A 24,479-nucleotide genomic window follows, 5' to 3' on the forward strand; every position below is an offset into this window, starting at 1 on the left:
CAGTTCCAACTATTTAGAAGCAGAAAATGAGAGCGTCTCATAAACGCTGCTTCAACCATTGATTCCCCACTCACCTTTCTTTTTTCCTCCAATCAATTGCGCATTCTCACTTTCTCCCCACGCCCAGAGAGCTCAAGTGCCCAACTCCCAACACTCCAATTCCTCAGTGCCTTCCCTGTTTCCCCTTTCGTGGGCACAATCTCTGCAACTCATCAATGGCAGAGCTCACTCGCCAAAAGGGTATTGCATTTTTGCTCATTTGATTGAGTTCTCAAAAGGGTTTTTGTTCTACTGAATCTTGAGCTCGGACCCAGGTTCAGATCTTAGCAATGGTTGCAGAGGCTTGGATTTTGAAGATGGGTAACCAGGTAAGCTCCAATCTCAAGCATGCTCTTCTTCTCCAACCTTCAAAGAAATCATCAAACCCCAAAACCCCACAACCCAACAACAACAGTAACAACACCAAGACCAAGAAGCAGACCATAGGCATTCTTTCTTTTGAGGTTGCTAATGTTATCTCCAAGACTGTGTACCTCCACAAGTCCCTCACGGACTCCGAGATCTCCAAGCTCAAGAGCGAGATCTTGAAGTCCGAGGGGGTTCGGAACTTGGTCTCCTCCGACGAGGCCTACCTTCTCGAGCTTGCTCTGGCCGAGAAGCTCGAGGACCTCAACCGCGTGGCTGCTGTGGTGTCTAGGCTCGGCAAGAGGTGTGTCGAGCCGGCTCTGCAGGGTTTTGAGCATGTCTATGCCGACCTTGTCAATGGGGTTATTGATGTGAAGGAGTTGGGGTTCTTGGTGAAGGACATGGACGCCATGGTTAGGAAGATGGAGAGGTATGTGAATGCCACATCGAATTTGTACAGTGAATTGGAGGTTTTGAATGAGTTGGAGCAGGCCACCAAGAAGTTTCAGCACAACCAGCACGAAGAGAGCAAAAGGGCTTTTGAGCAGAAGCTGATTTGGCAAAAGCAAGATGTGAGGCATCTCAAGGACATTTCGCTTTGGAACCAGACTTATGATAAGGTTGTGGAATTGTTGGCAAGGACGGTTTGTACCATTTATGCTACGATTCGTGCTGTTTTTGGAGACTCTGCTTTGAGCAAGGACCATGTTGGGCTAATTGGGGGAGCTTCTTCGCCTCTTACGGCGGCTCAGAGTGATGTGAGAAGAGTTTCTCAGGTGGCTTCTGAGCCATTGAAGAGGGTTCTTAGTAAGAAAAATGGGTTTTATTCGGGGTCAGTTGAGAAGGCTGTGGTGGTGAAAAAGGGGTCAGCTTTTAGGCCTCAATTTGATTCAAGGAGAGCTGAATTGGCGTTGTTTCGACAAGAGGATTTTAATTTCCCGTGTGTAACTAGCCCCGGGAGGCTTTTCATGGACTGCATTAGAGTAAGTGGTTCCAAGTTCGATGATGATGATGATGATGGTGGTGCTGGTGCTGGTAATTATGAGGAGCGGAGTAGCCAAATTTCAGGTTGCAGTGTTGCCAATGGTGGTTTGAGGAGAGATTGTTTTAGTAGATCCCAAATGGGTGTTGAATCAAAGTGTGGTGGGATGAATGGTGCACGGTTTGGTCCCAAGAGTAGGTTAAATGTTTACGCTCCTCCTTCTACTGTGGGAGGCTCTGCTCTAGCTTTGCATTATGCAAATATCATAATTGTCGTAGAGAAGTTGCTTCGCTACCCTTATCTAGTTGGCGAGGAAGCTAGGGACGATTTGTATCATATGTTGCCAACAAGTTTAAGAATGTCGATGAGGACTAATCTCAAGTCCTATGTCAAGAATTTGGCTATATATGATGCGCCTCTTGCTCATGATTGGAAGGAGACTCTTGATGGGATTTTGAGGTGGCTCGCCCCACTGGCACATAACATGATCAGATGGCAAAGCGAGCGTAATTTTGAGCAACAGCAGATTGTTATGCGGACAAATGTTCTTTTGCTTCAGACATTGTATTTTGCTGATAGACAAAAGACGGAGGCAGCTATTTGTCAGCTTCTTGTTGGGTTGAATTATATATGCCGTTATGAGCATCAGCAAAATGCATTATTGGATTGTGCGAGTAGTTTTGATTTTGAAGACTGCATGGAGTGGCAATTGCAATGCGGAGCTTCTTTCCTTGATTGACTACATTATTGGATTTGTATGAACACGATAGATGTTAGTTCAACAGGATGTGAATATCTCAACCCTTCACACTGAAGACTTGTATTGTTCAAGACTTGGTTAATGTATTTCATTGCAAGGTATGGGAAGCTTTGACTTCTGAAGTACATAATTCTAATTATTTATGCAAAAAAGTATCTTTCTTTTTTGTAGAATTGTACATATGTTCATGTAAAGTTAGTAGTTCTTTCTTATTGAAGTCTCTGTGCACCTTTCTGAAGGACTGAAAGTTATGATCTAAGAAATGATAATGTTATTGTGGCTAATGTTAATCTCTCGATAACTAATGATTCACTCGTGCAACTTCTGGTCACGACTGTTAGTTTCTTATTAATGTGTGACCTCTAAGCTGATGTTGTCAACACACACATTCACAAACGTATTCTTATATATATTTGTCATATTTTGATTTAGTTATGCTAGATTATGTGCTGTGGGCCAAAACACGAAAGAGACGAACAAAAAGTTTTAGATGCATGTGAAAAATTGTGAGCTGAAATTATTTCGGCGGATTACCGGCAGATTACTGGAGGTGCCTACTTGCATTCCAAACAAAGCTTGAAGATAGAATGTGATAATGTCATTGGGTTTGAAGCACTCCTAAGGTTCAAGTTTCCTTTGCACTAGTTAATGATTTTAATTTCATGATCAGGGTGCAACCTATAACAACTCAATAAGCTGCCATTTGAATTGTTTGAGAGAGTGTCTTATTTCACTGGTGCCATCTTAGATCTCCCTTGGGGAGGATGCCACTTCATGTTGTCTGCAAGGCTCTCTTGGAACCTATGCCAGATCAATAACCAATATAAAAGTTTAAGTCATATTTCAGTGATGCATCTCTTTTATGGTTGTTTATAGTTTTGCAGCTCTAATTTATATGGAGTTAATCTTTGTTGGTATCTGTTATTTTCAAACAATGGATTAAAAGTCATTATAATACTGGACAATGCTTGGGTTCTCATGTTTGTGGATCAGCCTTGTCCTCATGGCCAATCAAATGAGCTCCGCCGTGAGGAAAAGGTTGGTCCTCAAACATGAGGACCCAATCGTTGCTCTATTTCCCTAGTTCTTCCATTTGTATAGCAAGATTCTGGACATTGTCAACCTATTTCTATTTTTCCCTGGCCTCTACCTACACTAGCCCTTCTATTGTGATGCTTAAAAGAAGAGACCCTTCTATTGAGATGCCCTGTGATACCAGCCTGCATATAATGCAGATGTAATAAAATCATTGCACTTAAAGATGTTCATTACATCTGGGCTAAGATTGGTGAGAGTTGTTCATGCTCATCCTACTGATCCAAAACCATTCATGCATTAAAAATTTCTGACTTGGACTTGGGAGATTCTGCAACAACTTCTTTTCATCTTTTTTCAATTTCCTTTTTGGGGTGGTTTTGTGGAAATTTTGGTCTTTAGATGAGAAGCTCATTGGCGAAAATTTGATTTTGAATCATTCTATAAATAACCAGGGAAAAAAAGGCTTACAATTCTGAAGGATCGTGTCAGCATACAATCAAGATGAATTTACAGCTCTATTTAACAAAGTTTTGCAGGCTCCATCACGTGGCATTAAACTGGGGGTAGAAGGTAGAAGAGGGCATTGACTGTGGTATTGAAAGAGCCTTCAATTTTTAATTAATGTGGTTTGATTTTTGACATCATTTCGTTTTACTGTTTGGTAGGAGTAATGAAAAATTAGAAAGAGAAATGGAAAGATGTAAATGTAGGATGACAATGAGGAAGTCATGTAGGAAGCATGTAGTTAGGTGCAAGTAACTAGGGGTGGGCATAGTCCGGATTGAGTTGGTTTTTGCCCCAAACGGGCCAAACCACAAACTCATCCAAACCCTAAATCGATCTTAATTTCCAAACCATAATCCTAACCTAATTGAATCAAACTAATATATCCATTAATCAGTTTGTGCGATTCTGGTAGAAATGATAGAAAAACGAAGAAGAAAATGATAGAGAGATGAAGATGAAGGGGAGAAAAAGATGACGGATAGAAGAGGATGAAGGAAATAAGTTATAAAGATAGAAGATGAAGATTGACACAAAGAGGAGAATGGGGAGGAGTGGGAGTATGAGGAAGTGAATATACAATGGGTAGTAGAGTATCAAATATAATGGGTTTGATTAATTTGGTGTTGGCAACCACATATTAACTTATGCAATGAACAAGTGGATTTGAATTATGTGTTATGTCTTGTTTTTGCTTGTTTAACCGTAAGAGCATGTTTGGTACACTGTATTAGACTATGGATAGGAGTAAATAGTCTATATCAGTTGTTTGGTGTCAAATTATATTATTTAATTACCTGACTATATAAATCGGACTGGGCTTTTAATACTCTCATTACCTGACTAATTAATACAACCCACATATTAAGGATTAGATAATACATGCTTAATAATAAAGACTTTGGGAAAACAAAAACACGTTTTCTACGTGAAAACCAAGAGACGCTCTTTTCATCTTCTTCTCATTCATCGTCCCATCACCATAGCCTAGCCTCCGACCATCACCCTGGTACCCCCTCCATCCCGTCACCTTGTCGGCGGTTAAGACCAGTAGCCCTCCACCTCTCTCTCTCTATCTCTCTTTCTTTCTCCCTCACTATATTCCTTTCCAATTTGCAGAACCCTTGGCCCTCGAATCGGACCTCCATGTTGGGTGGTGGTCCAACCTTATTCTTTTTTTTTTTTTAATGCTCCAGAAATCTCAAGTTGTAGTCTCTCTGTAACCATTCTCTCACACCGATATAATATTAAGCTTCATTTCTTGGGTCTTGGCCCTTATTAATCTCCCCACACACAACCCAATATTCATTATCTTTCTTGAAAGAAAATCAACAGCCACTGTGAAAAAGGAAGCTGCAATTATTGTAAGTCTTCTTTCTATTGTGATTTTCAGATCTATATTTTAATGAAGGCAAACATGCAAACAAGACACTGTGTTGTAAAGGAGAGGAAGATTGACACAAAAAAAAAAAAATACACTTTCTTTGAACGATTTTGCATTAATGGTCCCTATAGTCACCATTTTGTATTTCTTTGAAACTTCAATTGGCTTTTCTGTAAATTAGATTGTGCAGGAAAATTAGAGTGTTGTTAAGAAGAGAATTGCGCAGGAAAATCATAGTGTCATTAAAAATTGGTGACTATGAATTTTGCCAAAAATAATTTGTGTCATATAAATTTCAATTTCCACCAAGTTATCAAAGAATTAAAAAAAAAGTTTGATCCGCTGCTATCCGACAAAGCATCAAACATAGTATAACTTAGTCAGACTGTTTATCCGGAACAGTACCAAACACCTAATAATATTTTGGATAAACAGTCAGTACTCTCCGAAACATATTAATACTATTCGACATAAATTAGTTAGTACAGTCTGACGTACCAAACGAGCCCTAACTATGTACCTGGCCAAAAGTTTATGCAATTCCATTTATGCCCAAAAGTGCAACGATTACAAATACATTTTAGGAAAAATTAGAGTTTAGTCCTTCTAAAATTTCTTATTTGGAAAAAGATCAAATGGTTTTTTTTTTTTTTTTTTTTTCTAAATAAAGCCCTATGACCATTGCCTTGTCATTTTGTCAAAAAAATATATCATTATTTTTTTATTTTTTGAGGGTATAGAGTACGAGTTCACTTCATACCTTCCTAAAGTATAAAATGGAGTTTGTGGTAGTAAAAATGCACTACCGAATACTCAAAAATGGCCGTCGAGCATTCAATGCCTGATATATGTGAAAAAAAAATAAAAACTAATAAACCAATATTATATAACATGGAATTAGGGGTGGGTTCGGTACGGTTACCGTACCGAAACACCCATACCAAATTCCGACCAATATGGGTCGGTAACCGATAACTTCGGTATCGGTCGGAGCGTGGCGGTATCGGTCGGACAGTGGCGGTGCCGACTACAACAACAGAATGTGAGAGAGATCAGTGAACCAAGCAGAAGAAAATCAGAATACCTAAGTAGGAAATGAAAGGAGTAATTGGTGGAAAGAAAGGATTTTCAGAAGGTGAAAGAGATCCACAACAACAAGATAGTGAGAGACCTGGGTTGCTAGTGAGAGTGGTGGAGGAGAGGAAGCTGAAGCGAAGCTTGAAGATGATGATGATGGTAATGAGGAGGGTGAGAGCCGTAGACTTCGACGAGCTCCTGAAGCTGATCGATGAGCTGCCTCAGCATGGCCAGCCCTTCCATGCCCCTCTCGCAATTACCGACCCAATGTCCCAAAACCAAAATTAAACCAAACCCAGAAATTATTTTCAAAACTAAATAACATCCTTAGACCAGAGCCCCTCGTAAGGCTCCATACCCCCCAAACCAACCCAACCTTTACTCTCTCTCTCTCTCTCTCTCTCTCTCTCTCTAATTACATTGCCCACTCTCCTTTTGCCACGTTAGCAGGCCCATGCCATTAGCTTGTACACGCTCATTATTTTCACTCCCCCTCCTGAATCTTGATATTTACAGGAATATAAAAATCTTCTAATTTTTCGACTTTGCCTTTGTCCTTGCCCATGGTTCATTAATCATAAATATTAAATACCATATACTAATAATAATATATTATATTATATTATACATTAATGATTGAGGTAATTACATAAATCATAAATAGTCCATAACTCCATAGTCCATATTGATATTAATATATTATACCATATTTTACTATATTATTATTATTATATCATATTATATAATATACTAAATTACTAATAAGTCTAATATGATCATATTATACTATATTATACCATATTATACCATATTATAGTATTATACTATATACTATATATCAAACTCTAAATTACCAACTATGAATCTATGAATTATAAATTTATAGTATTAGACTATTAGGGTATATAAATTAGTAATTTAGTATGAGATATCATATACATATATTATATAGGGTTTATAATTTAGTATAATATTAGGGTTTAGGGTATTTTTAATTAGTTTTTATATAAAAATGTATTATATAAATTAAAAAACATATAAGTTAATAAGTTATAGGTTTAGGGTTTATAAATTTATATATGTTTGATATAAATTATAGAAAATTAGAAATGTATTATATAAAATTATAAATTATATAGAAAGGTAATACTAAGTATTTTATATTTAGAATATACTAGTATAGTATAGAAATGTATAAAAATGAATTATTTTAATTATATTTTTTTAATATACGGTCGGTATCGGTATACCGTCGGTACCGGGTTTTGTAAACCAATACCGTTACCGAATTTATCGGTATTTTCGGTATCGGTACTTTTCGGTATTTTTCGGTATCGGTATCGGTATTTTTCGGTATTTCGGTATTTTTACCCAGCCCTACATGGAATGGTTACAATATTATTGGACTTTAGTTAGAATTTTAAAAGTCATAAGACTTCAGTCACTAAATTGTAAAATTAAAGGACATGAATGAAAGTCTCCCTAAATTTTATCATTTGCTTCATACTCTGCTCTCGACCCAATACTAAATACAGTACAAATATATTCTTAAGGCTTTTTTACATTTTACCCACCTGAACTTTAGACTCAATCTCATTTCATTACCTAAAAAAAAAATTATCTCAATTTACCATATGAATTAAAAATTTATTGCAATGTACCACCTCTGGCTAATTTTGTCTTAATTTTTGTTAAAAATAAGAGTGTTTTGGTGTTTTTCAAATTCCTATTGTTAAAAAAAAATGATTTTTTTACTCTTTACTTATTTTGACACAATAAAAAATTGATTTGAAAAGACCAAAACACCCTTATTTTTAACAAAAGTTTAGACAAAATGAGCCAGAGATGGTACATTGCAACAAATTTTGAATTCAAGTAGTAAATTGAGACAATTTTTTTTTTTAAGTAATGAAGTGAGATTGAGCTCAAAGTTCAGGTTAGTAAAGTATAATAAAGCCTATTCTTAAATAAGAAATACACGACTATAATTAAAAGTCAAGGACAAACAAACAGAGAATTCGGATCAATGTGTTGACACATGATAATAATAATATTAAAATATTTCTATTGGGTTTGGTTTAAGCAGTTTACAAATAGGTTTACAAATGGTTCAAAGTGATGACCAAACCCCAAATGGTAGTTTGGTTTGATTTATGAATCAATAATTCATTTTGAGTGTCAATGCTGAATCAAAACGCTCCAAATTGTTTGATTTACTTTGTTTAATCGGTTAAATGCTCACTCCTACAACTCTACAAGTAATAAAGCATCAAAAATTCAAAAGCGTTAAAATTTGGATGATACATTGATTGATTTTGAATTTGAGAGTCCTGTTGGGCTTAAAGGAATTTGGGTCAGTGGGCCTAAAGAACTAGACAAAGCCCAGCATGTGGTCCAAGAAAGCAGCAGACCACCATTAACTGCCATTCAGCTCCTCTTCGCTTCTCCCTGATTTCCCTGACGGAAGCATCAATCAGTTGAAAGTTTAACTCTTAAACTCTTCATCACCAGATATCGTGTTACCGTAAAACGACGCCGAATTTGTGAATATTGCAAGCAATGAGTTACAGAAGGTTCGTATTCTATAGAATCTATACATTCGCATACATTATTATTATTTTTATTATATCTTCTATGTATGATAAGATCTTGGACCTAAACAATTTTAGGATTTTGTTTTGGCGATCGGAGTTAATGTTTAGTAAATAATTTGTTCAGAGATTTAATTTTATACACTTTAGCTGGACGCTGGACGCAATTGTTGCATTGTGGATTTGGCTATTGATTTCCAAATTTTTTATTTAAATCTTTTGATTATCACTAAGCATGAGCTCAATCTGCGACTGTTGGTATCCGAAGCCTTAATCGTTGTAAATTGAAAATGCAGGTTATGTTCTTTGATGTGATTAATTTCTATGATGGATTTTAGTGTGGGAATTTAGATTAAATTAAATATCTTTACAAGTTTGAAATAGGATTGTTGGAATGCCAATTTAAATTCTCAGTGAAAGTTGCAAGGAAAATGCTTTTTACGCATTTGTTTAGGATTTTCGAGATATGGGTTTTATAGTCTTGAATTAGTTGAACCAGATGTTATATCAGCATTGAGTTATAGTCTGGATTAGTTTAAATGAAATTTGTTAAAAAAGGATCAGGTGTTGATTTGCATGATGGCATAAACACTGGAGTGAACTTTTGAAAGTTTTAATTTGTCATCATTCTTCGAGACACTGATCCCTCAGATTTGTGTTCTCTGTGTTAATGTTGAGCAGATTTAACTTACACTTTGGATTTCTTCTGTCCTTGATCTTTTTTCTCCTTACTCTTACTCTTACAAGGATAACCATGAGGCAAGAGGTGAATAGAATATACCATTAATTGTATTTGATGATTCAGTTTGGATTTAGGCATAAAGAATGTTGGTACTTGATTCAAGCATTCATAGCCCATAACTTTTACATACTTCATGTTTCTTTTTGTAGTAGTAGTACTAATATGTGTTTATCAACTTGTTAGTTTTGTTTTTACATTAAGCGGAAGTACTACTTTTTTAAACAATATTGCATTGCCAAATAATCTGTCATAGTAAGTATTAGTTCATTTCGTAGTCATATTCTTGTGGTTTGACAGGTATATTACAATAAAGTACGTTTGCTTAAGACTGAATCTGTTCACTCTTTTTGTAGGGAGCACCGAGCCTCCAGATCGGCTCTTTTAGATGGCCTTGAAGAAGGTGGTCTTAGGGCCTCCTCCTCATACTCCGACGTTAGTGAGAATGACAATGACAAAGCTGTACAAAGTTTGCAAGACAGAGTTGTTTTTCTAAAAAGAGTGAGTATTATATAAGAAGATCTCCTTACCAACCATTCAATTGTTGATGTGAACCCTATTTTCAATAAGATATTATATTCTTATATGCCATTAAACATGAATTCCTTTTCTACGACATTGTAAAGTTGGTATGTGCTCTGCTCCTTTAGACAGTGTGTATGTGCTGTATCCATCATCTGGTGAATGTATAACTTGGAATTACAGTGTATCTGTTTAGGAGTGGAAGTAGAACATTCATCATTACATACTTTCCTGTGAATGGTATAAATATAACTAGAATTCTTACAAACAGCATGCCTGATGCATAAGCAAGCTTCCATAAGCATGACAGGTTTCAGGGAAATATGACCTGTTTTCAGATTGCCTTTTCTGTCAGGTTACTCAAGATGAACTGTAGTCAACTGCTAGGCCACCCAGTGTATCAGAGTTGTCAGTTTTGTATGTCAACATCATTATTATCTACCATAATGTATTTGAACACAATACATGTTCATGCATATGTATACCGTATACACATCTGATGCTAGAAGTTGTCGTTCTATTGAAAGTGAAGTGGGAGTTGCACTTGATTAATATATTAGTGCAGATGGTAAAGGGTGGGGTTTTGGTTGATCATGGTTTAAATATTACAAAATGAAAAATGTTGTACTTGCCTAGACGAAGGATTTAAAAAAAATAAATGAAGGAATGAAAAATGACCTGAAGTTTATGATTTTATTGACAGTTAACAGGTGACATACATGAAGAGGTGGAGAGTCATAATCGTTTGCTTGACCGAATGGTATGCTTGTCACAGTTGTTAACATGCACTCCCTATTAAACTGTTTTTTTGTTTTAAGTAATTTTTAAATTATTTGGTTATGCTGTAAAACCAGGGCAATGACATGGATGCAGCAAGGGGTATAATGTCTGGAACAATGGATCGGTTTAAGATGGTACCTAAACTAGATCTGCTATACTAACTTCTTTTTGTCTTTTTCTTTTATTTATTTTCTCATTTATGTGAAATTGGCTGAGAAGTGATGTTTGCTATGTAGGTATTCGAGAAAAAATCAAGCCGAAGAATGTGTACACTTGTGGCATTTTTTGTGGTTTCCTTCTTAATAATATACTTCCTCATTAGGTAAATTTCATTATGTCATATGCTTGCAACATCAATGCTTTTTATTTTAATGAGGAAGGGTATCTAGACCTCAAAAAATTGTGAACTGCACTCTGATAGAGATGTTTATGCTTTTGACTGATGGAACATATATCAAAGGCAGACAGAGACCAAAAATATTACGAGTAGATGAAGTTTTTTTTTTTTTTGGGGGGGGGGGGGGGAGGGGGTGAGATGCAGATGTTAAGATGAATATGGAATATTTATTATTTATTATTATGATCTAAGATTGAAATTGGGAATGGATGTGTATCATCATATGGTAAGATAGATTGATTTGGGAATGAGGATAATCATTCAAAGGGAGAGGGTAACAATAATCAAAGAGAACAAGAGAAAAAGGCATTTGTGATGGTTGGGCCACATGCACCGAATGAATAGGGAGTCTACAAGAATCTTTGAAGGCTAAAACTGAAAAACTTTACCAGTGTCCTTATATTCAACTGGGACTTGAACCTGTATCATAACTTTGCAGTTTGCACTGAATGACTTGGGAGTCTTTTGCCCTGTTTCTTCTTTCTTTCGCTTTGGTTTGGGATTGGATTTTCAACCCTGTACCTGTGTTTCAGTCTTCTTTTTTTTAGCCATGGGGTTTCAGTCTTCTTATCTGGACGGCTTTCATGTCATTTTAGACTTCATTAGCAGTCTCTCCTAATCATCCATACATGGGGTGAGGATCAACACAGGGTGGCTTTAACTTTTATCAACATAATGGTATACGTCTGCAGTCTTGATTGGTTGATCAAATTGTGCGGTTGATGTTTCTTTGCCTTTTGTTTGCAGGATTCGCAGATACTTCGTGCATGGTTGAACCAGAATTATAGAAGCTCATTTTATCAAATTTTTTATTAAGTGGCAAGTTTTGGGCCATATGCAGTAACATCATGGGTCCCAAATCTGTCTCCCTCAAACGCACATGAAAAATGATTTCAAAGCAGAGCAGCAGCTGGAATTCGTTTCTCAATATAGATGTTATGCTGGAAATTGGCCAGCAGCTGGAGGTGAGCTGCGTGTTGCGTTGTACAAATAGCACAGAAGGGACATTTGTTTCTTGCTTTACATTTAAAAACTTTACACTATTCGGTACTTATGCATGGCTGCCTTGATCTCAGCTCATTTTCTAGTTGAAAACAATGGTCTAGACTTTACGCATCATGCAAACTGATCATAAAGCATAAGGAAATATCCGTCCATTCATACATACATAGTTTAGTCAAAGAGTTGACTTGGAAGGGGAAGTTTATCATAAGTGATCAGTGAACCTGCATGGTGCTTATTAGTTCCGGACGTTTAACCGCGTGGCGATCAACTCACGGAACCCCAGATTGCAGACAAGCCGTGGCTCACTCTCTCTCTTTTAGTTTTTATCTCGTGAAATCAAGGATTTCAATCAAGAATATAAACAAGACACATTGGGTCATTCGGTCACTCCCTCGTATACGCTCTCCCTATAGCTTTTTGGGCTAACGGGAGAGCTCTACTGGATGGACTTCAGATTTTGTAGTCGCTTGGTGATTTTCCTGAGGTTTTGAGCATGTGGAAAATGGGTGCAACCTACTCTAGGCTCTGAAACTTGTCACCATGTCACTTAGATTAATGTCCAGTAAGCCATATTTGGATTTGGGTTATTTTATTAGAAAATCATTGAAGCTAATTATAGACGTGATGTCTTAAGTAAACTTGGTTCGTGCCTAGCCTATGCTTGGATCTCAAAACAGCTCCTTTGGTGGCCACCCTATGAATTTTATTCCGATAAATATAACATTGATTCTGGGTATATACAAGACACAGAAAAGGTCAGCATTGTGACCCCTTGTTTTTTGAAAAAGGAAGGCCCAAAACTTCAGGGCCCTTCTAAACAAATAGTATGACATAGTTTTGAACTTTTGATAAATACAGTCACTTTCCTTAACTTTTTCATTGGGAAGGTAGTTTCTCTGTACCCTTTTTTTTTTTTTGGCTTAATTATTGATTTACCACCCAAAATTATAACTCATTTCTACTTTGCCACCTGAAAGATTTTTTGTCCTAGATTACCACCTGTAACTTACATCTGTGTCCCATTTTACCTTGTTCTGTCAATAATTCCGTTAAAAATGATGACATGGCAGTTAATGCTAAAGTGGGGCGCTGGATGTGCGCCACGTGTCACATCTTTGCTTTTATTTTTGAATTTTTTTAATTTTTATATTTTTATAAACTTTAAAAATTAATTAAATATAGCTTCGAACTTAGAATAATACACAGAAAATTCCTACGGACTCGTCTTGACTAACACTAATTTACTATAAGGTTAAATTACCAATTTGCCCTCTAAAAATTTCCAAAAAAAAAAAATAGAAAGTCCAAATTTATTTCTAAAAAATTAAAATAAATTTCCCTCTATTAAATAAATTCTAGAATTTTTGTAAACTCTTGGAAAAATTCTCAAAAATATTTTGGAAATTACCAAAAGCCTGTTTTAGAAAATTATTTCGAGACTTTACAGAAATTCTAGAATTTGTTTTATAGGGAAATTTATTTTCCTCAAAGACTGAAAGGTCTTTTGGGTAGCAAGTGTTTACGAGAAAGGTATTGTTAGTTTTCAGAAGACTAACGGTGCAGACCTCATATTTTTTGGAGTTTGGGAGATTATCCTATTAATTTCCAAAGAGTTTAAAGTATTTTAATTTTCTAAAAATAAATTTGGACTATCCAAATTTTCTGGAAATTTTTAGAGGGAAAATTGGCATTTTGAACCCATAGTAAATTAGTACTAGTTAAGACAAGTCAGTAGAAATTTTCCGTGTATTTTTCTAAGTTCGGAGCTATTTTTAATTAATTTTCAAAGTTTATAAAAATAGAAAAACAAAAAAAAATCAGAAAATACATGAAAGATGTGACACGTGGCGCACATCCAGCGTGCCACGTCATCATTAACGGCCATGTCATCATTTTTAACGGAATTGTTGACGGAACAAGGTAAAATGAGACACGGATGTAAGTTACAGGTGGTAATCTGGGACAAAAAACTTTCAGGTGGCAAAGTGGGAATGAGTTACAGTTTTGGGTGGTAAATCGATAATTAAGCCTTTTTTTTTTTGGGGTCAGACTGTGCCCTTTGTCTCACCCTCAAGTCTCAAGTGTCAACCCTTTTTTTCTTCCCCAACTCAAAACCAAAAGAATAAAAAAGTACCTAAACATGAAGTGAGCAAATTTGCTCACCCACCTATCATGGGTGCCACCTAACTAAGGTGGTGAGCAAATTTGCTCTCAAACATGAAGACCTCTTTCTCTCCCTACCACTGCATGCATGGTCCAAAAATACTAAACATCATTAGCAATTTAGAAAACTGATGGCTTACACTGGATTACTGTAATTAGCTCCTTAATACGCTGAGTTTTGGAACAAGCAATGCAAGGGTACTGAGGCATTAAACCCTGCATTGCAACTCAATCATTGCATGGTCCCTTTGGTACCCTAGAATTTCTGAATTTTCCAATTCGGCTCTAAACATTTTCCCTTTTTAAAGGCCAATTAGTGTCCGGTACAGCTGGTTAGACGAGAAAAAAATAAATTAATGAGCTCATTAAGTGCTTAATGAGCTGATTTGTTTTTGGCTAAAGTACATTTATATCCATCAATTATAGGGTCCATTTTAAATTAGTCTACGAACTATAAAATATTTCAAATTTCCTCATTAACTATAGGGTTCATTTCAAGTTGGTCCACGAACTATAACACATTTCAAATTTCCCCAGTAATTATAGGGTTCATTTCAAGTTGATCCACGAACTAACAAAAAACATACATAATAGTAGACAAAACCGGGTTGACAAAAAAATTGAACCAAACCGAATTATTTATATATATTTTTTTTTATTATATAAAAGTTATATATTTTGAATAAAAAAGGTATAAGGTGTTTTTGGAACATGCTGGGTTTGAACCCATGAAGAGTGAAAGTGTGAATTCCCACTACGCCATTTAGTCACTTATGATATTTAAGTATATGCAATATATTTATAGGCATATTGATACTTGAAATATAATAATTTATAAAATTATAATTGGTATTTACATCATAACCTTATATACTAAACCATAAAATCTGAAACCTTATACCTTATACCTTAAAAATTAACCCTATACTCTAATAATTTTAGTATATAAATTATAAATTATAGTTTTAGACTTTTAGTAATATGTTTACAATATAGAAACTATAAATTATATAAAATATAAACTAATAAAATTTTTAGACTTTTTGCAATGATAATATTTAAATAGAGACCTAAAATAATATCTTTAAAAAAAGGAATGATATATAAAATATATTTAATTTTATAAATTATTATATTTCAAGTATCAGTATTCCTATAAATATATTATATGTACTTGAATTTTATAAGTGGTTAATTAAGTGGTGTAGTGGAAATTCATACTTTGACTCTCCTCACAAGGTCATGGGTTCGAACCCCAACATGTGCAAAAAAACACCTTACATCTTATTAAATATATATAACTTTTATATAATATAAAATATATTATAAAATATAAATAATTCGATTCGGTTCAGTTTTTTTGTCAACCCGATTTTGTCAACTATTTTATATGTTTTTTGTTAGTTCATGGACCAACTTGAAATAAACCCTATAGTTAATGGGGAAATTTGAAATATTTTATAATTCGTGGACCAACTTAAAATGAACCCTATAGTTAATGAGAAAATTTAAAATATTTTATAATTCGTGAATCAACTTAAAATTGACTCTATAATTAATAAATGTAAATGCACTTAAAGCTTTGTTGTTTTCTGACTGCTAGTATTCCAAGAAAGTGATTTAGGTATAGGGCCAAAAGAGATTAGGTGTATGACCCCAAATGAAGGAGCTAATAAGGTGGTGATGCGCGCCCTTCTTGGCCCCCACTGACAAGAGTGCACATCCATAAAAAAGTACTATATCTTTAATTTTGTAGGGTATGGGATTTAATTAAGTTTTTTTTGTTAACATTCTACATCAATTTGCTGTAAGCGGGGAAATAATCCAATACAAATAGAAGATCATTCAAGTGGTGAAAATGGCAGCAGTAGACTGTAGATGGAATTGACTTTGGTAGGGATCAATGGAACTACAGGGCCATCACACCAAAAAAGTAACATATAGGCCACGAAAGTCTTTTGTGGCAATATCAAATCAAGAAGAGGCATATGGTAATTAAGCCAACAAAAGTCCTTAATCAAAAGTTATTGTCAACAGAGTATATGGTAATTGAAGTTTAATTAGCATGCAACGCGGTTTAATAAACTTGTTACATTCTTTAATCACATTATATTGCATTTGATGTGTCAACTAATGATTAATTGTAACAAATTATTGTAATGTGTAAATTCCCACTTTCACATAATGTGATCAATTAATATGCGTAATCTCGTTAATTAGATTATGCATATTTATATCCTGTTTCAAATTTGAACCATCATTTACAAATAATTAGAAATAGGTGATAGATTGTTTATCCTTTGGTTGTTTACGATCTAATCAACATAATGGTCCATCAACCATTCAATTGAGCCTTCTGTCTGCTCTCCTATCAAAATCAATTAACATCTCTCACATCCATAAATGCTTCGGTGGAACATGCACTTAGTCATCCTTGCATGTCACACTCATATTATATGCTCAAAATAGGAAGCAGCAAAAATATATGCTGCAGTATTTGCTTATGCGGTGGGTTGTAGGGAGACAAAATTGAAGAGGGGAGAGTTTTCCCATACTTATGTTAGCTTTGACACACATTTTTGGTCCAATTTTTAATTAATAGTTTAAATTTTAAAATTAAGTGATTGTGTAACGATATTAAAATTCTAGCTCCTTGTATGAAATTCTAAGTTCAAAACCTCTAATTCTTATGCTTAGAATATTTGTTGGTTTGTAAAGTAAAACTACACCTCTCTATATATTTCTCTACGCGTAGAATGAGTTCAATATAAGTTTAGTGTAGATCGAGTGTGGACAAAATTAATAGCAATAATGGTGCTACAATAGTAACCATGATATATCAACCTCTATGTTATACTTATAGTGCCCATATATGATATATCATACATGGGACTGCAGATTAGAGGTCTTGTTGTGGGCAGAGAGTACTATAGTACTGCCAAAGCTCCTGGGAAGTCCATATCGATCATTTCCAATATATATAGTCACCATAATGAAAGTTAAAGTGCACCTCGGATGCTCCACCATGTATTTTTCATTTGTTCTTTTGTTGGATATCTCATATCATTGTCATCAATAAATTAAACATTTTTTTTTTAAAAAAATCTAACTTTAGATATCAAATTCCAATATCTCTATGCAAATTGTATTATTATTCATTGTTCTCTCCTCTTCTTTAATATACACAAATGGCTGGCTCGTATATATATGCCACATGTTAATGATCTTAGTTTACAATTGTCTAAATTAATTAAACATATCAAATAATCAATTGAAACAATATTAGATTCCGATCTCTATCACCTCAGAACTCACAAGCTTATGAAAACATATATGCACTTGAGGACATGCCAATTCCTTAATTCTCGTTCTCCTTTCAACACTCCCTATGCCTCTGTCCCCTTCTCTCTCCCTCCCCAAACTTCCTCCACCAACAGTATCCACAACTTTAACTAATATCCATATTTAATTTTTCTGTCCTACTCCTAACTAGCTCATAAGAACAATTAATTATTGCTTACTACGCCATATAGGTATAGCTTAGGTTCAATTTTTGAATATAAAACTTCAACTTGCATGATTAATTGAACATTAAAATTTTTTCCAACCTTCTTACCAATAATTCTCTAATCATTAGTCTTACAATGATCCATTTCAAATTTAGTTTTTTTTTTTTTGTGCGTATACGAGGGAGTGACCGAATGACCCAATGTGTCTTGCTTATATTCTTGATGGAAATCCTTGATTTCACGAGATGAAAACTGAAAGGGAGAGAGTGAGCCACGGGTGTGGCGCATTGATTGTTCTATAGCCGAAAGACTCGCGAGAGCTACATGCTTGGGGTAGGCTTCAACGGACCTACCTGTTTCTTTTCGGTTCCCTGGAACGTTCGAGTTGATTGTAGGACGGGGAGTGGTGACCCCTATAAGCCTCTTTTCCATTCCCTCACTCCCACTATAAAGACAATTTAATGGTAATCCATTGGTTACTTTTTAGAGTAAGAAAGACTCCTTCTTCCTGCGTTCGTGCTCCACACCCGTGGATCACTCTCTCCCCTTAGGACAATTAAGATTTTTCCTTTCCCTTTGTTTAGAAGTTAGCAACATTCTTTCTAGAAGGAAAATCGCTTGGCTTGCGGGGGAGTACCCCCTGCGCCCCCCTTTCCCCGTTGTCCATTAAAGATTGAAGTATACCGTTCGACTCCTTTCGAGGGAGTCTCACTCTCATTCTGTGTTCTATTCAAGCTAAAAGGAAGGGGAAGTTTATCATAAGTGATCAGTGAACCTGCATGGTGCTTATTAGTTCCGGACGTTTAACCGCGTTGGCGATCAACTCACGGAACCCAGATTGCAGACAAGACGGCACTGATTGTTCTATAGCCGAAAGACTCGCGAGAGCTACATGCTTGGGGTAGGCTTCAACGGACCTACCTGTTTCTTTTCGGTTCCCTGGAACGTTCAAGGTAGTGATACTAATTCTTATTAATTAATTGTTCAACTGAACCTCGGTAGTACTGCTTCCAACCTGGTGTACGTCACTACAAACTTGCTGCCAGCAGCATCCTGTCATGCTTTGCACCTACTTCTAGATTTTGACCATAACCTTAGCTTCAATTACTACCAGTACGACTGACAATTAATTGGGATGGTTGTTATATATCTCATTACCATAGTATTAGAATGTGCATTTTTAACTACTATTATCTTCGATGGTTCTAAATCAGTACATCTACATCTGAGGAGACATCATATGGCCTTTTGCTAATATATATATATATATATATATATATATATATTATTTTATTTTTTTTTATCGCCAAAGCATAATTTATTAAATAAATTGACATTGCATAGTAGTATGGAGAAGAGGTTCCAATTAAGGAGGAACATCATGAATGAAAATCACTACAATTCAAAGAAAAACTAGCAAGTGCATATGCAACTTGATAATATAACCACATGTAGAACTATTAAATAGACGCCAAAACCTCTTTGCCTCATTCATAGGATGCCTATTTGATGCAAGATCCTCCACTAGACTCATAAATCGATTGATGATAGCTTAAACATCCGACTTAAAAATCACAGTTTCAACACTTGCATTGAAACAATTTTAGCCCGCAAATGATTGTCAGAGTCTCAACTTGCTGGGATGAAGAGATGTCAAAAAGAGGATGGGCAATCACCACCACATCTCCCCGTGACTGTCCTGAAAAACAACACCAACACCTTCAGACCCAGTTGCGGGAACATAAAAGCACCCTCCAAACTAACTTTGAAAAAAAACTATTAACTAACAAAAATTTCCTTCGATTGATAGCTTGAGAAAACCCTAGATCAAGAAAGTGACTTAACAACCAAAACTAAATTAGAGTTTATGGTGAAACCCTAGTCAAATCCTCGATTAAGAGAGGGACTCGAAAAAACTAAAATAACTAAACCACATAAATCACAAAGACAACTAAATCATGAGCTTTCGCAGACAAAAATTTGAGATTTTTCTCTCTAGTGGCTAGATGAAATTTTATGAAAGTCGTTTATGTTAGCTCACTACTAATTATTCTGGACTTATTCAATTAGGGCCAAATAACCAATAGAGCTTAGGAAAGTACAATGAATCATCATGTGTGAAATTTTATCGCAAATTAATGACATTGATATTATTTAAATCACTCTCATCTTATATATCATAAACTATCGAGTATTCTATATTCTTATTCATAGATTGCCTCGAGCCACAACATACAATCAATTTTCCTACCATTTATTTATTGTTAGAAAGGAATTCAACCTAGAATTAATGAATTAAATTTCGGATTTCGAGTGTTAAAAAATGTGAAAATTTTTAATAAAATTTTGAAAGAATTTTTTATTTCGTTGGAAATTTAAACTAAAATAATTGAAACTTTTAACAAAATTTCGATAATTTTGTTTCAGTTATATTTCGAAACCTAAAAAAGATGGAAATTTCAAATTTTCGAAATTTAATTCATGCCTAGAATATACCATTTATATATATATATATATATATATCCCACCCTACCCCATATATGCTACTTTGGCTAATGCTCTTGAGAGAACAACTTTTATCTCAATTTCATGTCAAGTCTTGACTAACGTACAGTCTACATAACCGTTAGTAAATGTTGTCCTAATTAATGAATAGTTTTATTAATTCACAAGAAAAACTTGAATGGTGCCTTGTTTCTTTTCTCTGTCTCTCTCTAATTAGAATACCTGGGTAAAGTCCACTTAAGGAAAAAAAAAAATAGAGTGTACGTACGTTAAAGCCAAAAAAGAGAGAAAAACAGCAGCAACAGGTTGTGGGTAGATAGAAAGGTTGTGGGCAACTGGTAGTACTGGTGTCTAGTAATATATACTAATACCAGCCCATCACCATTCACCAGGTCGTCTCAGTCACAGACTCATAGTCCTCTCCAGCTTATCTCGATCTCTCTCTCTCTCTCTCTCTCTCTCTCTCTCTCTCTCTCTCTCTCTCTCTCTCTCTCTCACACTGTGATGCACACGCACACACAGAGACAAAGACCACATAGACACATAAACACATAAACACATAGACATAGGCTGATATGTTGGACCCCAGCAGAAAACGACGTGATCCCCACCTCCCCACGCGCACGCGACCCCACAAAACCCTAAAAAGTCCCAAGAGGATCGAGGAGACCTTAATTATTTACCAAAGCCTTCAACCCAAAGCTTATTATACACACTCTCACACACACTCGATCACCACCCCCACAACACACAATCAAGCAAGAAAAATTCAAACCCATATCACAACACCTCGTTTGGAATTTATTGCATCTTCTGTTTCTTTTCCCTTTTTTTTTTCTTTCTCTTTTCACTTCTTTTATAAAAATATACTCTTAAATTTCATTTCAATCTTTCTTTCTTTCTGTGCTTTCTTAATTTTATATATTCTCTTTGCTTTCTTTCTTCTTTGTTGTTGATTATTCTATCCAGGGGCGCAGTTAAGGGTTTTGCATCTGTTCCATATTCTGTCCATTAAGATCAAGGGTCGTCTGATCTCCTCATCATCTGTAATTGAATGGAATACGTAGTCTGTTCTCAGTTCTCCTCCAACTGCTACTCATCTTTCTAGCTAGCTTCTTTCTGTTCTGCCCATATTAATTATTAGGTTATACAACCTTGCTTTCCTTTTTTCTTGGTGAGCTATACATACATATATATATGATTATATGTGGCTTTGACTTGTTGATCTCTAATTGTGGAACAAGTGAATAGCTAGTTAGCTAGCTAGGAGAGTGATCGATCTTCTCTGCTTCTTGTTGATTATAATTCCCAGAATTTGACATACAATTGCTAGTCTGGCGAATCCGTGGTGGAGCGGTCAGCTGGGGCTGGACCCGGCAGCCACCAATTCCCCAGCGCTGAGCAAACGCGACCTCGAGATTTCCATGAACGAAAACAACAGCGGCAGAAGCAGCGGCGGTGACGAAGATAGAGACCATGGAGAAGACGAGCCCAAAGAGGGCGCAGTCGAGATTGGATCTCGTAGACCCAGAGGCCGCCCTCCCGGATCCAAAAACAAGCCCAAACCGCCTATCTTCGTCACCCGGGACAGCCCCAACTCCCTCCGAAGCCACGTCATGGAGGTGGCCGGTGGTGCTGACGTGGCAGAGAGTGTTGCTCAATTCGCACGCAGGCGCCAGAGAGGCGTCTGCGTGCTCAGCGGAAGCGGATCCGTGGCCAACGTCACCCTCAGACAACCCGCCGCCCCTGGGGCCGTGGTTGCCCTTCACGGCCGCTTTGAGATTTTATCTCTAAGCGGAGCTTTCCTGCCCGGACCGGCCCCACCAGGCTCGACCGGGCTCACCGTGTACCTAGCGGGCGGTCAGGGGCAGGTGGTTGGGGGCAGTGTTGTTGGGTCACTTGTGGCAGCTGGACCTGTCATGGTGGTGGCGGCCACTTTTGCCAATGCCACGTATGAGAGACTGCCTCTTGAGGAAGATGAGGAGGCGGGCAGTGGAGGAGGCCACGGCGGCGCTTCCGGCAGCTCCCCACCTGGAGGTGGAAGCAGTGGGGCCCAGTTGCAGGCCGGGCAGCTTCCAGACCCTTCATCACTGCCCATTTACAGTCAGCTGCCACCAAATCTGATCCCAAATGGTGGGCAGATGGGGCACGAGGCTTATGCTTGGGCTCATAATTCACGGCATCCTTACTAACTATAGAGAAGCTGAAGCTTGAAATTGAGGAGGAGATAGGAGGATCAAGGTGGGGGATTGATTATTGATTTCATGATCATCAATTGATACAATCTTCCATTTTGTTGTACTCAAATTTTATATATAAATTAGAAACAAGATAGAGATGTGAATTAAGAAGAGAGCAACTTGGGTTGGGGTATTGTGGATGTTATAAAATTATAGAGCTAGCTAGTTTCTTTTCTTTGAGCTGTTTGCTGCTGCCTTTTAATCCAGTTTGTGCAATGAAAAGGAGAATTAATAATGTCTTTTGTAATTGGTTTCTGACCTTTCATTTAGTTACTATAATTCTTGATCATGATCGATCTGCTAGCTCATGTATTAATTTTTCATCTTCTTTAATTTGCTTGGTGGGGAATTTTAGTTCAATTTTTTAGTTTTTTTTTAATATATGTGCCAATGATTTATAATATAGTTTACCTGATGATATGATGGATTGGACATGGAAGATATAGTAAATAATTGAAGAGGCATGATCAGCCTTGAAAAGTTTTAATTGGGTTTTCTGCTAACTACTCTTAACCTTTTCTGATCTTAAATCTTACACCTCAAATTTGTGACCTAACTTGTGATTCGATCTGGTGTTTCATATCAGATGAATGATAACTAGGGTTGGTCATGTAATGAACTGAACTCACATATGTATCCAGTAGTGCAGCTAGATTTCCATTGATGTCTCTGTTTATGAGCAAATTAATTTCAAAGTTTCCAAACACTTGGTGGCCATTTCTTCAGAGAAACTCTTATGAGTGTGAGGAAAAATTAAAGAGTGTTTTTAATTAATTGCTTTTTCCTTTTGTAAATAAAATAACAACTACGTACATAACTTCTCTGTTTCACCAAGAAGAATTCAATGATCATGATCTCTAGGTCTATTTTTGACTTTATGATCTTCAGGTGTAGTTGATAGGGGATTATATTACATTTGTTTTCCAATTTAATGTGACGTACGCGTGGGCATGCTTTTCTTTGATTAAGTAATCTATCTCAATATTGTAGTATTTATCTCTTTCTATATATAATCTATGACAAGAAATGAAATAAGCAAGAGGAAATTGTCAAAATGTGTCCAAACTCCAAAGTTTGAGCTAATCGATGAATCAAAATCATTTTTAAAGGCCTCCGGTTCAAATCAAATATACTAGACTCTCGATCTGCATAAGTTTTGTGTGTGCTTGCAGCATGTATATATGATAATTAAACAATACAATACTGTTTCTCAAAAAAAAAAAAAAAATACAATACTTATTTAAAACGTCATTAAGTAAAATATATATAAATATATATTTAGTATTGGAAGAAGTGGCCGGGATGATGTAATTAACTATATTTCTTCTAATTATTTTTTACTTCCGAATATTTTTAGAGAGAAAGAAATGCACACTTCAAGTATATATTTGTGAGACATGCATTCTTCTTGTCCCAATTAGGAATGTTGGCTACTATGTCTCACATTTTTAATTTGGCTTGGTGAATGTTGTGCGATATGTATGTTAATTAGTTAATTCATTTTTTTGAATATTGTACTTATTTGAAGAAATTGAAATTGATTAATTACTAACTATTGATCTAATGATTTTTTTTTTTTGGGTGAACATCTAATGATATTTTTATTCCCAATATTAAAAAGGTCTTAATTAAGTTCGAGTTCCCATTCCACAATAAAATATAATAAATAAATAAATTAAAATTATATTCCTTGTCAAACAAGATGTCGGTTATGGAAACTAAAAATAAGTTATTACAAATACATACTAATTAATGTTGTGAGAGAGTTCAAATTACTTTTCTTCCCTATATATACACCATAATTAATTTTATTGGAATTCTTTAAAGCAAAACTAATATTGATTATTGGAGTGCAATTTCATTATTTCCATATTGATC

The 24,479-nt window shown here is 35.8% G+C and overlaps 3 protein-coding genes across 3 annotated transcripts; all 3 read left to right on the forward strand.

The window, feature by feature from the left end:
* Positions 1-13: 13 nt before the first annotated feature.
* Positions 14-3,016, forward strand: LOC147293905 (plant/protein (DUF668)). The gene is made up of 2 exons (XM_086234610.1): positions 14-2,245; positions 2,589-3,016. The coding sequence occupies exon 1, from the start codon at positions 330-332 to the stop codon at positions 2,124-2,126; it is 1,797 nt and encodes a 598-aa protein (XP_086090736.1). The 5' UTR covers positions 14-329; the 3' UTR covers positions 2,127-2,245; positions 2,589-3,016.
* A 5,576-nt stretch (positions 3,017-8,592) lies between these two features.
* Positions 8,593-12,853, forward strand: ATBET12 (Target SNARE coiled-coil domain protein). Its single transcript, XM_086232649.1, has 6 exons — positions 8,593-8,723; positions 9,837-9,981; positions 10,706-10,762; positions 10,857-10,916; positions 11,019-11,104; positions 11,927-12,853. Exons 1-6 carry the CDS (start codon positions 8,710-8,712, stop codon positions 11,952-11,954), a joined length of 390 nt encoding a protein of 129 aa, XP_086088775.1. The 5' UTR covers positions 8,593-8,709; the 3' UTR covers positions 11,955-12,853.
* On the forward strand, positions 12,060-22,553 carry LOC147293907 (AT-hook motif nuclear-localized protein 20-like). The gene is made up of 3 exons (XM_086231144.1): positions 12,060-12,144; positions 21,331-21,424; positions 21,695-22,553. Exons 1-3 carry the CDS (start codon positions 12,060-12,062, stop codon positions 22,551-22,553), a joined length of 1,038 nt encoding a protein of 345 aa, XP_086087270.1.
* Positions 22,554-24,479: the final 1,926 nt, after the last annotated feature.

Source organism: Dryas octopetala, chromosome 2 (assembly GCF_963921425.1).
Source record: "Dryas octopetala chromosome 2, drDryOcto1.1, whole genome shotgun sequence".
Classification (NCBI taxonomy): domain Eukaryota; kingdom Viridiplantae; phylum Streptophyta; class Magnoliopsida; order Rosales; family Rosaceae; genus Dryas; species Dryas octopetala.